This window comes from Pleurodeles waltl, chromosome 1_1, assembly GCF_031143425.1.
Source record: "Pleurodeles waltl isolate 20211129_DDA chromosome 1_1, aPleWal1.hap1.20221129, whole genome shotgun sequence".
Lineage (NCBI taxonomy): Eukaryota > Metazoa > Chordata > Amphibia > Caudata > Salamandridae > Pleurodeles > Pleurodeles waltl.
This window is the reverse complement of record NC_090436.1, coordinates 428,786,456-428,801,491: the sequence shown is the minus strand read 5'-3', so window position 1 is coordinate 428,801,491 and position 15,036 is coordinate 428,786,456. Positions and strand designations below refer to the sequence as shown.

The window sequence follows — 15,036 nt, the reverse complement described above, 5'->3', positions numbered from 1 at the left end:
TAATAAACCCTTGTGCATTGGCCTCTTTTCGATACTCCTCTCGACTCTGCATACTTTAGTGTTACTGACCTGTCATCATAGTTTGAAGGAAATCCCCACCTTTGAACCACACTTGTGTACATTTATGTGCTGGGGCAGCTACCAGGACAGTGTGCTTTGTGTTCATGACTCTTGCTTCAGCTTGAGGTCATGGAGAAAAGAGTTCAAGCAATCTCGTCCTCCCGGTGGTCACTGCACAGATCCCTTTGGCACTCAGAGTGGGTGTTATTCACGAAGATATCTTGTGCTTGATGTAGCGCTCCTTCTTTGTTTTTTCCGAGTTTCCCTTCTCGTGAAGCACGCCAGTATTTATACAGTTTCCAGGCCTTTTCATATGATGGATGTCTGCTGACGTTGCTCCCAATAACAAATGTGACGGATATACAACTTAGTACATTAATAGAATTTTCATAGACAACAATACTGTCACTCCTTCCGCCTCTTTTCTCTAATGCTTGTCCATATTAATGTTTCATTAGCCAAAAGCAGCCTTTAGATAGGAGCGCGATAGAGAGAGAAAAAACGGAGGGGAGTGGAAATATCGAAGCATCATAAGAAACACATAAAATGGAGAAATGGGACTTTCCTGCTCCTTGTAAATCACAAGCTAATTTGTCGATGCTGTCTGATGCCGTCTAACCATAGCTGCAGTCGTAAACCAATGATGGCATACCAACAACTGGCATGCGATGGTGGCCATTCACCAACTGAAATCTTCCCTTCACGATCAACTTTGACTTTGTGAATGTCAGGTACACGCGTTGAGGTAAGCACGCAGCCGTCCTCTGGATCCCTTCAAGTGTCTCTGCATCATGGCCATTATTTAATATTTTAGTATGGCGACCGCTGTTCCTTTAGTTTATCAAGACTGCAGTATCTGCATTTTAATTTGCTAAGCAGTGCAGCGTAACATCTGTCCTAACCTGGAATGCTGCCTGGCTGCTTAATGAGTGAGCTGCATATGCCTCTTATCGAGAGGGCCTGCATGCACCATTTGCTTTGCATTCCTGGGACGTGATAATATCAGCTTAGATATGATGCTGCAACATTGGCCCGTCCACCTTGCATTAGGAAAAGTGAATTTGGAAACTCTTCAGTTGGGTATTTTGAGAGAAAAGCTTACTGTATTTTTTCACTATCCTTGCTGAATGTACTTTTTACCTCATTTAGGTGTAATAAAGTGCACTCCAAGAAATTAGAACACAGCGTAAAAGGCTAGAGTGTCCGATTTTGAAGCTGGGAAACTGGTTTGAGTCGTGGTGGAGACTCAACACTCTGGAATTCTGGTTAAATCACTTAATCTAAATGAATGTGCTCATCTATAATGCAACTGGTGTTCATGTAAAGCGCTCCGGCCCAGTTCGTGCTATATGAAACTGCAAAAAAAGAAGAAAAGATAAGAAAACATGCTGGCCTAGACACAACCTACAAACGATGCACACTGATGCAGTACTAAAAAAGTACCATTGCAGGTGTGCGGACACTGGCCACCGGAAGCAGTAGTTGGTCCAAGCTCCACGGCAGGACCACAGAGGCGAGGAGCAAGTGCTTGACCAAGAGAGTGACGTAGGAGCCTTCGTGGGAGCCAGCCAATGGTAACTAAAAAGAGGAGGGAGCCTCATGTCAGCCAGCCAATGGTAAGTAAAGTGACGTAGAAGCCACTGGAAGCCAGCCAGTAGTAACTATAGGTAAGCAAGGGTAAATTCTAAGCCATTTTCAAGTTTTGTTTTTTGTTTTTTAAATACAAAAGATTTCCAAGCACAGCACAAGCGCTGTGCACGTGAAACCTACAAACAAATTACCCATCCTGTATTAACCCTTCTGTTGACTCTTCCATGCTAGCTCTGTACTTTTTTTTTTTAGATCCTGATAGCCTTGCTCTTTTTAGTTTACATGAGGAGGCATCCTCTTGCCATCTTAGTATTTCCTGCCAGACAACATCCACTTTAATTATTAGTAGGGAATTACATTTCTGAGTAAAAAGAGACAATATCGTGAAAGGAGTCTTTCCCTGCTTCTATTGTTTTGGCTATGACGGCAGCATAGCATTGCGTTGATACATCTCATTTTGTATATTCTTATCTCAGCTGTTCCCGTACCGGAGAACCATGCAAAAAAGCTTGCATATATGTCTCAACAAGCTAATTTTCATTCTGATCTCTGACTGACCCCTTCTCTGTCTCTCTTTTTGTTGTCCACGATTTCTGGTCTTTACCTCCAACTAGAGTCCTTTTATCCATATAGTAGCAGCCAACCAGGTGTCGTTTCTTGTTCTAGACAGCTCATAACTCAGGTTCTGTGCATGGCGACTCCACCCAGCAAAGTGTGTTAATTGAGTCTATTGGACACTGCAGCTCATGTCTTCCCTGAAAGAGTGGGGTTGGTGCCAACTTTGTTTATTGAAGAACTCTGACCTTGGGACAGTGTAGATACGGTTTTACTTTGAGCATAATCCTTCTTAGAAGCCGGTATGACTCATTATGTCAATTCTCCAGTGATAACTGTCTTTAAATGTGCCAACTTGCCAACATAGATGGCCATGGTTGTCTAAGTCAGCTTGGTAGAAAACGTATCCTCTCCCCTGGTATTCCATTTTTTTTAAACTTAATTTTATTGAATTTTCATTTTCACAGAAGACAGTATAACATAACAAATCATGGAAAGCACATGTACATAAATTATTGTGAGGAAGTCACTACAGTCAGGAAAAAAGAGAGTTGAGCTGGTACATGACAACATTAGGTAGACTGTCACTGGGCTGACAGTCATATAGTGGGTTCACAGGTGTTTTCATTAATGTTCAATCAGTGATAACCACTACACATCTTTTAAGATAACCACACTTTTTGGGGGTCAACCTTGTCCCTCGTAAACAAACCTCTCTACTCTCTTGCACCAGTCCACATCCCTTTGCCGCTTCTCAAACAATAGTGATGTGGTTACATCCTACAACTGGACAGTTAGAAATAACCATTCCCAGGTTACAGAACAGCGTTTAGTATTTGGTCGCAGTATCACTGTGCCTAACTCCCAGAAGGCGGCACTTTTGTTGGAAGTGCAATGGGAAGTCAGAGACTTAGGCTAGACAGGTCTCCTTCTCCCAGTACCTGGATACCTGGGGACATTTCCAGTGGTGTAGCTAAAAGTTCCTACTGCCTGAAACAGTCATCTTGTCCAATTCTAGCTATCAGTACCCTGGTAAAATAGTTCAGATGAAGTATTTTTTAATTGCACCTGTCATCTTGTTCCCTGCAAGGTAACATCACAAATCCGGTGATTGAAAATACAGACTAATATAGTCCATGGTGGCATACCAGATCTTGGTGGGGGTACCAGTTCTCTGTGTGCCCTTCCCACAGAAAAGTGATAAAGAGAGACCCTTAGCTTTCAGCGACTCCATCGCCGACTTCGTCTCCCCGCACGCCCTCGCCTCGCCGGACTACATCCTCCTAGGCGACCTCAACTTCCATCTGGAACAAAACAACGACCCCAACACCACCGCCCTGCTCGACAACCTTGCCAACCTCGGCCTCAAGCAACTGGTGAACACCGCCACCCACATCGCCGGACACACGCTTGACCCTATCTTCTCTGCCAGCAAACACTTCTCCTTCAGCCACGCCTCCGCTCTACACTGGACTGACCACAGCTGTGTCCATTTCACATTCCGACGCCAGACCCGCCACCTCCGCACTCAACCCATCCCTCGTCGACAGTGGAACAAAATCCCCGAAGAGCAACTCCTCTCCGCACTCGCCATCAACCAACCTACCCTCACCACCGACCCCAACGACGCAGCCCTCAGCCTCTCGAACTGGATCTCCAACTGCGCAGACAACCTTGCTCCCCTCAGACGCACGCATCAACAGGCCATCACCAAAAAACCTCTCTGGTTCTCTGACACCCTTAAAGAATCGAAGAAAACTTGTCGCGCCCTCGAGAAGGCCTGGCGCAAGGACCACACCGCCGACAACATGACCGCCCTCAAAAACGCAACCTGCGAACACCACCACCTGATCCGCGCAGCCAAAAGGAACTTTTTCACCGACAGACTGGACAAAAACAGCCACAACAGCAGAGAACTTTTCAGCATCGTCAAAGAGTTCTCCAACCCCAACGCCGTCACGCCCTCACAAGACTTGTGCAACTCCCTCACTACCTTCTTCCATCGCAAGATCAGCGACCTCCACGACAGCTTCGGACACCAGACCCAACCAAGCATCACCGAACCCACACCCCCGGCCATCACCCTCAACGCCTGGACCCACATCAACACTGAAGAAACCAAAACCACCATGAACTCTATCCACTCCGGCGCCCCATCGGACCCCTGCCCTCACTTCATCTTCAATAAAGCCGACGACATCATCGCCCCGCACCTCCAGGCCGTCATCAACTCTTCATTTTCTTCTGTTAACTTCCCCGAAAGCTGGAAACACGCCGAAGTCAACGCCCTACTAAAGAAACCTACGGCTGATCCTTGCGACCTGAAAAACTTCCGCCCCATCTCGCTCCTCCCCTTCCCTGCCAAGGTAATAGAGAAGACCGTCAACAAACAGCTTACCACCTTGATGGAAGACAACAACCTGCTCGACCCTTCACAAACCGGATTCCGAACCAACCACAGCACTGAAACCGCCCTCATCTCAGTCACAGACGACATCAGAACCCTGATGGACAACGGTGAAACAGTCGCCCTCATCCTCCTCGACCTCTCGGCGGCCTTCGACACCGTCTGTCACCGCACCCTAATAACCCGCCTCCGCTCCACCGGGATCCAAGGCCAGGCCCTGGACTGGATCGCCTCCTTCCTCTCAAACCGCTCTCAAAGAGTTTACCTCCCACCGTTTCGCTCAGACCCCACCGAGATCATCTGCGGCGTACCTCAAGGCTCATCGCTCAGCCCGACACTCTTCAATGTCTACATGAGCCCCCTCGCCGACATCGTACGCAAGCACGACATCATCATCACCTCATACGCCGACGACACCCAACTTATACTCTCCCTCACCAAGGACCCCACCAGCGCCAAGACCAACCTACAAGAGGGCATGAAGGACGTCGCAGATTGGATGAGGCTCAGCCGCCTAAAGCTGAACTCTGACAAAACAGAAGTCCTCGTCCTCGGCAACACCCCGTCCGCTTGGGACGACTCCTGGTGGCCCGCGGCCCTTGGTACCGCACCGACCCCCTCAGACCACGCCCGCAACCTCGGCTTCATCTTGGACCCTCTTCTCACCATGACCAAGCAAGTCAACGCCGTGTCCTCCGCCTGCTTCCTCACCCTCCGCATGCTCCGCAAGATCTTCTGCTGGATCCCCGCCGACACTAGGAAAACCGTGACCCACGCCCTCGTCACGAGCCGCCTGGACTACGGCAACACCCTCTATGCTGGGACCACCGCTAAACTCCAAAAACGCCTGCAACGTATTCAAAACGCTTCGGCCCGCCTCATCCTCGACGTACCCCGCAACAGCCACATCTCCGCACACCTGAGACACCTGCATTGGCTCCCAGTCAGCAAAAGGATCACCTTCCGACTTCTCACCCACGCACACTAAGCCCTCCACAACAAGGGACCAGAATACCTCAACCGTCGCCTCAGCTTCTACGCCCCCACCCGTCTCCTCCGTTCCTCTGGCCTCGCGCTCGCTGCCGTCCCTCGCATCCGCTGCTCCACGGCGGGTGGGAGGTCCTTCTCCTTCCTGGCAGCCAAGACCTGGAACACCCTCCCCACCAGCCTCAGGACCACCCACGACCACTCCGCATTCCGGAGACTCCTCAAGACCTGGCTTTTCGAGCAGCAGTAACTCCCCCTTTCCCCTAGCGCCTTGAGACCCGCACGAGTGAGTAGCGCGCTTTATAAATGTTAATGATTTGATTTGATTTGATTAGGTTTAAGATGGTCTACACTTACACCCTTTGATTTTTATGGCACTCTGACCAGTCAAATATTGTTCTGTCTTGATCTTCCCTCTGTGTCTTCAAGTTTTACGTGCGTAACTGCACTCTGTTTTGCTATGGGATTTACTGTAGACTGCAAAGTTGTCATCTCTTTTTCATGGTGGTGAAAGGTGAGTGTTTGTTTCTCTTGTTCATTCATTTTATTAAGATCTCTGCATAATAAATTGACTTCAATGGACACTATCGATTTTGGACTTCAAGGAATTTTAAGTATCTCTGACAACAGTGATCACATCCTTATGGTGGGTAGGCTTCACATCCGTAGTGAAACCTGCATCACTACGAAGGGGTCAGAGGTCCTGTGTCCCCTACCTTCTCTGACTTTTTGTTGCGCCAAAATGCATAGTTAGCCATTCTGTTATGTTGCGTAATCTTATTAGTATGATCCCTTTCCATTGTTGACACCCAGGAATTTCTTCATTCCCGATCAGTGTGCAACATGATTTTGTCTCTCTGTGTGCTCAACTATGATATTAGTCTCCCAGATGGCAGAGAATTACACATGGGATGAATTACTCCTTCCCCTCTATCTCAAGGGCTTGTTGTGTGAAGCACTACAATCCTCCCATGGCTTGTCAGCGTTGGTTTCTCCCAGTTGTCATCACATTTCGCAAACAACCATTCATATGTCTTCTTGGTATTCTCCAGTATTTTATGGAGGCATGAGACCCCTCTACTCTGCTGACTAAATTCTGGGTTTCTCTGTGAGCAAAGAAAGTGGCAGGTTTGGGGTGTACTCTGCCCCCTACCTGCCCCTCCCAAACACACTGAAAATAGTCACATGCACCATTGTGAGTCCACCATATGAATCCCAGGCACATGAAGATATTTCAAGATGCTCAAGTCCTTCAAAGTCCAAAGTGTGATCTAATATTTCCCCCTTGCAGAATGTCAGTTCCTTCAGCAGGCGTCCCCACCCAATGAGGTGTGAAAGGGCAACAGATGGCAGGCCGACAACTTCCAAATGCACTAGTAACTTTGCTCCCCTGCAGCACACTCCCCTTCATTAAACGCTTACTTCTTCCTTTGCTTCTGTTCCCTGTTGGGTGCCGGCCTGCATGACTGAAGAAAGGAAGTGCCTCAGCTAGCCACAGATCATTAGGCAGCACTTTCACGCAGACTGTTCCCCCCTCCGCTCTTCAATGTTGCTCAAATGGCCCGCCTCGTCTCAGTGTGACACCTGTTCTGCTACAACTTGAGGCCTGGACAGTTGTTTGGCACATGGCATTTAAATGTATGTGCTATTTGTTAGAAGAATGCTGCCCACCATTTTGTCAAACCCCTGTGTGTGAGGGCCACAGGTTCACATCTCTGAAGTCAGGACGCCTTCACTTAGAATAAGTCCATAGATAAAAGCTCTCAAAGTCATCTACTGTATAATTTCATGATGCTGTTCTCTGCCAAATATTTATGTATGTCTATTGTATTTATAACAGTGCAAACGTATCTTAAAGAAAGCTGAGATCTGTACAGGGTCAAACAAGATATTTGGGCGATTTTCATTGGAAACTGATGGGAGGCTTAATAATTCGCCACCATCTTGCTTGGCATCCAGCCACATCCCCTTGTTACTGGTATTCCATTTTTAATCGTGGATTAGAGTTGCTTCTGCCACATCGGTATAGGGAGCCCATTATGTGCAAAAAGTTCAGTGTAAGTGATGATTCTTTCTTTCCCCAGATTTGAAATGACTGAGACTCCTAAACTCTTTTTTGAGTTATTGGAAAATATTTTAATATGTACAAAAACATTGACAAAAGGAAACAAAACATTTAGAAGCAGTTCTTTAAAACAAAACATTGATAAAATAATTTAGTGATTGGAAAAGAAAGCCCAAATAGGAAAAAATAACATACAAATAGCAATCATTTAATTAATCAAAATACTATATCCCTCTTTGGCCTGTTGCGGTGAATGCAATGAAATAAGAATGTTATTGTCGTATTTGGATATTCATTGTATTTGTACGCTGCACACCAGGACATCACATCAGATGTGGTGCAATATGTGGTAAAATATGCTTTTTCAATTGTAGGTGGACCAGTGCTGTGGTTTACGAGAAGTCTTAAAGAGGCAATTAAAAAGACCTTGCCGAGGATTGCATTAAATTATCATAACATGACTAAGTAGGGCTGCCAGTTATGTTTTTAAGACGTGGTTGGCACAACATAATTTTGGCTCCACCCCTGACATCATGTGTATGTTAAGGTTTTATAGTTCAACATTAAAAATGTAGTTCTTGGTTATTCTAACTGTAACACAAAGCTTTGTTTAAAATTATGTAACTGACATTTACATGAATATTGAAATTAATATGTGTACAATATAACACAAAATTAAATATGAATTAGTGAGAAATATTCTTAAGTTGTCCTGACTAGGCATGTATTTCTTTCAACATGAGAAACTGTTTTCCATATTTGCTAATGTGTCATTTCATTGCAAGTGCATTCATATGGAATGTTAGTTTGGAAATAGATGTATTATTGTTTTAGTAATAATGAGTCTGTGAAAAAGACCTTGATACAAGAATATGGAGAAACCGAGTTTGAGATGACTTTCCTTACTCACATATGTTGCTAATGATGTCTAGAGGACCAAGGACAGCAGTGTTCTCAGGACTACTCAGGGATAGTATGTGAATGTTGCAAGTTTACAACGTGAGACAGAAGAATATAATGGAGCTCCTTATGGCGTGATGATGGTGTTAGCTGACAGAATTGTGTGGTATAAACTAGTGTTCTCACAGATTGACTTTAGCATTATCCCTTTGGACTTTGAGAGGTACAGACCCCTGACTTTTCCCCTTCTTCCTATGCTTTGCTGAATGTGGCTTAGGCTAACGCATAACTCTCTCTAAGAAGACTCTTGACTGAGCTTCTGAAATGCTAAGACCTTCTTTCTTTTCCCCTTATGTCTATGCATGTAATACTCACTTTTTGCCATAGCTTTTTAACTTTTTGAGATTTTTCCCATCTTTTATAGATTACTTTAGGTAGATGCCCTTTGATTGTACCCACGAACAGGAGGGAAGACCAAAGACGGTCCTCTGAGCATCAGATTTAATTGCTAATATTCTCTATTGCTGTAACTGAATTCATGGTTTGTCTTGTGCTAATTTGCCTAAACTTCTTCAGGAGGTTTGGTTATCCTGTTGTTATTTGGTATCTCTACAGCGTGATTTGGTTGAGAACTAACTTCCTACATCTATCCCTTTGAGGAAAAAAGACCTATCATCTAAGGGAGACCGGCAAAATGCTCCATGAAATCAACACTATACTTATTCTTGAAGTACTACTATTTAACATTTGAATGTCCTGGATTCACTTGATGATGTGAAGGGGAGATTGTCATGGTATCATTTTGTGTGAAGACACTCTAACCTCAGTTAATAGTTGAACCACTCCCTCCCCTCCAGTATTTGAAAAGAGGAATCCCTTTATTATCATGTTAATCATATGTTTTTATACTTAATATGTTTTGTGACAATTTTGTCTAAATCTGAAATACAGCAATTACTGTCTCAATCTGCTTAATGCTGACCAATATTACCCAAATAAAATGTCTTACTAATATTTTTCTCCGTAGGCTGGACTTAAGGCAAAAAAAGCTACAGAAACATATAAACTATATGTGGAAAAATATTCTGCTGCAAAAACTGAATTTCAAGACAGAATGACAGAAACCGCTCAGGTGAGTCACCTAGTAACTTACAATATTTACTGGAAAATTGTTCGAGAAGAGTAATTACCCAATGCAAAAAGTAAAACCGTACATTTAGTGCCCCTTGCTATCAGGCATGCTAGCCGCGTGCAGCCCATTCATTTATTCATTCAATAGACAGGACTGTCGCTAAGCTTTGTTTTGACATGTTATATCACATATTTCTTCTTTCAGCTCTCTCCTTCGTAATTTATCTGAACCATATTGTGGTGGGATCAAATACCGCTTCCTAAATTTGTAAAAACCAAAACTATTCAATTCCAGAACCACATAAGCAACCATGGCCATTACTGCCTGAAAACTGCATGTGACTTCCTTTAGGAACTGACAATACAAAGGATGGCAATGAGGAAGGGGGTGCGGATCCACCATCCAACCCACCTCGTCCTCTTCCTTCCGCACCACAAGGAAAATGGGCCTAGTTCTCTTTCTCAACCCAACAATGCATGTGTGTGTATGTGGGGGGGCTTTTGTCCCTCTTTTACCCGGCCTGGAAGGCCATTACTTCAGACCTGTGGCTCCATCAGTTTGTAGAAAGGGGTTACATCTATCCATTTTTTTTTTTTTTGGTTCCACCCCCCACCCCCACTCATCAAGCCTCCTCCCTCTTCTCCTCCTCCTCAAAATTGGCCTATTCTTTAGCAAGAGATGGCAGCTCTCCTCCTCCTCAGAGATTCCACGTGGTTTGGGGAGCCAGCGGTCTAGACAGTCCACCACCCCCCTCAGCCTCCAAACTTTCCTAGTTTGGCGCTTCACCACCAGGGACCAGTCAACGGAAGGATTCACCATCACCTGCCCCGCTGGCACACCATTACATCAGACAGATGGGTTTTGCAAATAGTATGAAGAGGCTACTTCCTCCCCTTCAACAGTACCCCTCCATACATGCCACCATGCTACCATCGAGTGACAGAGGATTACCTGGTACTTCTTCATGAGGAGGTTATTGTTCTCTTGGCCAGAGAAGCCATAGAGAGGGTCCCTGGTCCAGAAGTAGGTTGTGGTGTTATTCTCACTACTTTCTAGTGCCCAAATAGGACAAGGGCCTCTGTTCTATCCTATACCTCTGATCCCTCAACCTCTTCCTCAGGAAGGAGAAGCTGAACATGCTCACTGTGGCTCAGGTCCTTTCTGCCCTGGACCCAGAAGACTGGATGGTAATGTTCGACTTGCAGGACTCATAGTTCCATATTCTCGTCCCGCCTGCCCACAGATGTTACTTGCGGTTCGTTGTAGGTCACAAGCAATTTCAATTTACCATACTCCCCTTTGGCCTTACCAGCAACCCCCCCCCCCGGTGTTCACCAAAGTGATGGAGGTGGTTGCAGCTCATCTGAGCAGGTTGGGGGTTTAGTCTTCCCCTACCTCGACGACTGGCTGTTGTACCTTGGCTTACCCCAGGCTGTCATCTCCCACCTCCAGACTACGGCCGACCTCCTGCATTTGCTGTGGTTCACTATAAACACTCCAAAGTCACACTTGACTCCCTCTCAGACACTCCCTTTTATCGGAGTTGTTCTGGATGCAGTGCAGTTTAGAGCCTGTCCTCCCAAGCGACAAGTCCAGGATATTCAGGCTATGTTACTGATATCTCAGCCTCTATCCTGAATTTTGGTTAGACTGAGGCTGCTGGACCTCATAGGCCCCTGCATCCAGATGGCCATATGCAAGCTCTGCAGTGGGACCTGGAGTTCAAGTGGGTGCAGCATCAGGGGAAACTCAACTACATGGTCCAGCTCTTGGAGGGGACTGCGCAAGATCTGCAGTGGTGGCTTTCGAAACCGTGATTGGGTCAGAAGCAGATCCCTCTCTCTTTCCCAACCAGATCTGACTGTAGTGACAGATGTGCCACTTCTGGGACGGGCGGCTGCATAGGAGAGGCAGAGGTCATAGGCGTCTGGTCTCCGGGGGGGTGTCCGAGCTCCATAGCAATCTTTTAGAGCTCAGGGCCATCAGGCTAGCATTGAAAGCATTCCTTCTCCCTCTGAAGGGAAAAGTGGTGCAGGGGTTCACAGACAACACCGCTGCCATGTGGTACTGCAACAAGCAGGGCGCAGTGGGGTCATGGACACTTTGTCAGGAGGCTCTGGGTCTCTGAACATGGCTGAAACATCAGGAGATATCCCTGATGGTTCAACATCTTGCAGGTTCTTTGAACACCAGAGTGGATGAACTCAGCCATCAATGTCTAGTTGATCACCAATGGAATCTCCATCTGGAAGTGACGCATGGTCACTTTCAGCAGTGTGGAGAGCATTGGTTAGATCTGTTCGCCTCCGCAGACAACACTCAATGTCAGCTGTTTTGCGTGTTGAAATTTCTAGGGAGGCACTTGTTCGGTGGCACCTTTCATCTCCAGTGGAACTCGGGCCTCCTTTATGCCTTTCTCTCAATACCACTTCTGCCAAGAGTTCTCAAGGAGATCAAGAATGACTGGGCCCGAGTCACTCTTGTGGCTTCGGACTGGGCATGGCCCTTGAGCATGGCCACCGATCCTCCAATAAGACTGCCCCTTTGGGAGGATCTTATGTCGTAGCAGCCGGGTGCGGCTCTCAATCCAAGCCTGTCCAGTCTCCATCTTCTTGTGTGGCGATTGAGCAGCTGCAATTGGCAACTTTTGACCTTCCGCCCAAAGTCTGTAATGTTATCTTGGCAGCCAGGATACCCTCCACCAAAACGGTGTACGCCTATCGATGGAACAAATTTGTGGCATGCTGTACAGACAATTCTGTTAACCCCCCTCTTTGCTCCGCTTTCTGAGGTTCCTTTATTTGATCTTTCTCTGGCCTAGCAGGGCTCTGCTCTGGGCATCCTCAAAGGCTATATGTCTGCCATCTTGGCATTCCTCAAATTGCCTGACAAACCCTCTTTGTTTAAATCTTCCATTACTGGACAATTTCTTAATGGTCTTACCCATCTCTTTCCTCATGCCCCATTCATAATGCACCAATGAGATTTGAATTTAGTTCTTACTTTTCTGATGTGAAGTGTCTCGAGAGGGGCACACAACTGCCCACTTCACCTTCTTACTCTGAAAACTCTGCTTACTCCTTGTGGCTATCACCTCTGCTCACAGAGTGAGTGTGCTGCAGGCTCTTTCTTCAAAGCCACTTTTCATCTCCATCCACCCTGACAAGTTGCTGCTTCGTACCAGGGCTTACTTTCTACCTAAGGTGGTCACGCTCTTTCATGTAGGCCAATCCATCACCTTGCCTACTTTTTACGCAACCCCAAATCCTTCCAAGGAAGAAGAGAGACTCCACCACCTGGACTCAAAAAGAGCATTGGTGTTCTATTTTGGTCGTACCAAAGAGTTCCAGGTGGATGATCAACTCTTTGTGTGTTATTTGGCTGCGAAGAAAGGTCGGGCTGTGCAGAAAAGAACCATCTCGAGACGGGTTCTCTGCATTAAAATGTGCTGCACATTGGCTAAAAAGCAACCCCTACAGGGCGTGTGCGCTCACTCTACTAGAGCAACAGCTGCAACCACTACATTACCATGCAAAGTTCCAGTCCTGGACATCTGGCAGGCAGCAACGTTGGGCGTCCTTGCACACGTCTACCGAACACTACTGCTTGGACAGGTAGGTACGAAGGGACGGGTACGTTGCCCATTTGGTCCTGTAGGACTTCCTAGTGTGATCTTGGTTCGCTGACCCTCTTCCAATGATGGTATTGGTTGGGTATCTATCCTGAGATAAGTAATCTGCAACTAGAGGTCTCTATCAGATGAACAAGTTACTTACCTTTGGTAACAAATTATTTGGTAGAGACATTTTCTAGTTGCAGATTCCTTACCAACCCACCCATCCTCCTGGCTCTGTGAACTGATTTCTAGGGACAAGGAATTCTGTTTCAGGGCCCTAGTTCTGGTGCACCAAGGTCAGTGTTCTTCATGGCTCTGCACTTCTGGTATGGAAAGTCGTGAGAAGAAACTGATGTCAGCGCACTGGGGTGGCACCTATATACAACCCCAACGTCATATCCGGTGACCACAACGACAGATGCAGAGTCGACCAACGCCACCTAATGGCACACAGGGATACTGCTTGAGGACAAATCTCTGGATTCAGACTGTCACCTGGGGGAAATTCTAAGGTAAGGAATCTGCAACTAGAATATGTCTCTACCAGATAATTTGTTACCAAAGGTAAGTACCTCCTTCTTCAGTTTCAGCAGTTAGGAGGGATATTGCCCCATAGGAAGAGTGCTCCTCTGGAGGTTATACATTTTGTTTTTAAATCAGTGTAGCTGTGGCCATTCTTAGTTGTGAAGGTAGTTCCCCTGTCTTGAACACTTACATATAGATTGCTAGTAAGAGGTGGTTATTATCTCTGATGAGAATCCTAAATAGCACAGCTGGGAGGCAATTCGAACCTGTGGCCTTATGACTTGTAACTGGGCTATGGTGATCTGCTTAGCCAAAGCTGGAATATGGCAGACTTTAACACATTTTTCTCTTTCTTTTTCATGTTGTGTTGGGCTATTTTATAGCCGCTCAAGGTAATCTGCAAAACTGGATTCTATCTCCCTGTCTGTCCTTCTGGTATTCCTTCTTTGATGTCTTATTTTATATATCCATCTGGTGCTGTCTCTCTTATCCAGCCATGCAAATAATTTACCAGTTTTGTTAACCTTTTGACTTTTGTGGACCCCCCACTTAAACATTACTGGAACCAAGAGACACCTACTGAATCATTATTGAAGTCCAGGGACCCCCTAGAGATATTACTGCAAGCCGAGCATCCCAACCTAAGAAATTTTGATGATTTAAAGTGCAAATACACAAAAAATACAGGAAAAGAGTTCATCAAAACACACACAAATAATGAAAATATTTTATTTAATCCACAGAAATGTACAAAAATAAACTTGTAATGGAAAGGCTGACACTATTCTAAATTCAATTCAGGCCACTCATCATCCATACTATATCTGTTTGATGCACTTCCCTGAATCAATCTGAGGATACTTTTTAGCCTCTAGATTCATATTCCTTCACATCCACAGAATGTGTTAACATTTTTAGTTGTGCGTTTTGCATCTTTATTCATATACAGTTTTTTAATGTGTTAATATTATGTAATTTACTAAGCAGTTGCAGATCCCCTGAGTAGGCTTCGCAGACTACAGGGGTCCCCCAATGAAAGGTTAAGAACCACTGCCCTGCCTCAAATAAATGTGTCTGCTTACAGAGGAATCATTTTTTTGCCTTGTTTTCATGCTGTGCATTATACTCTGCCCTTTTTGGTGGAAGTGGTTCAGTGTTTCTAGTCATTGTTCTCTTGCATATATTTTTTTCCAACACCA

General features: G+C 45.7%; 1 protein-coding gene across 1 annotated transcript in view; it reads left to right on the top strand.

Annotated features, from left to right (window-relative positions):
* Positions 1-15,036, top strand: part of FCHO2 (FCH and mu domain containing endocytic adaptor 2) — a 724,395-nt gene that overhangs the window by 126,577 nt on the left and 582,782 nt on the right. The window contains exon 6 of the mRNA XM_069224082.1: positions 9,592-9,696. Coding sequence (XP_069080183.1) covers positions 9,592-9,696 — 105 coding nt within the window. The remainder of the gene's footprint in view (positions 1-9,591; positions 9,697-15,036) is intronic.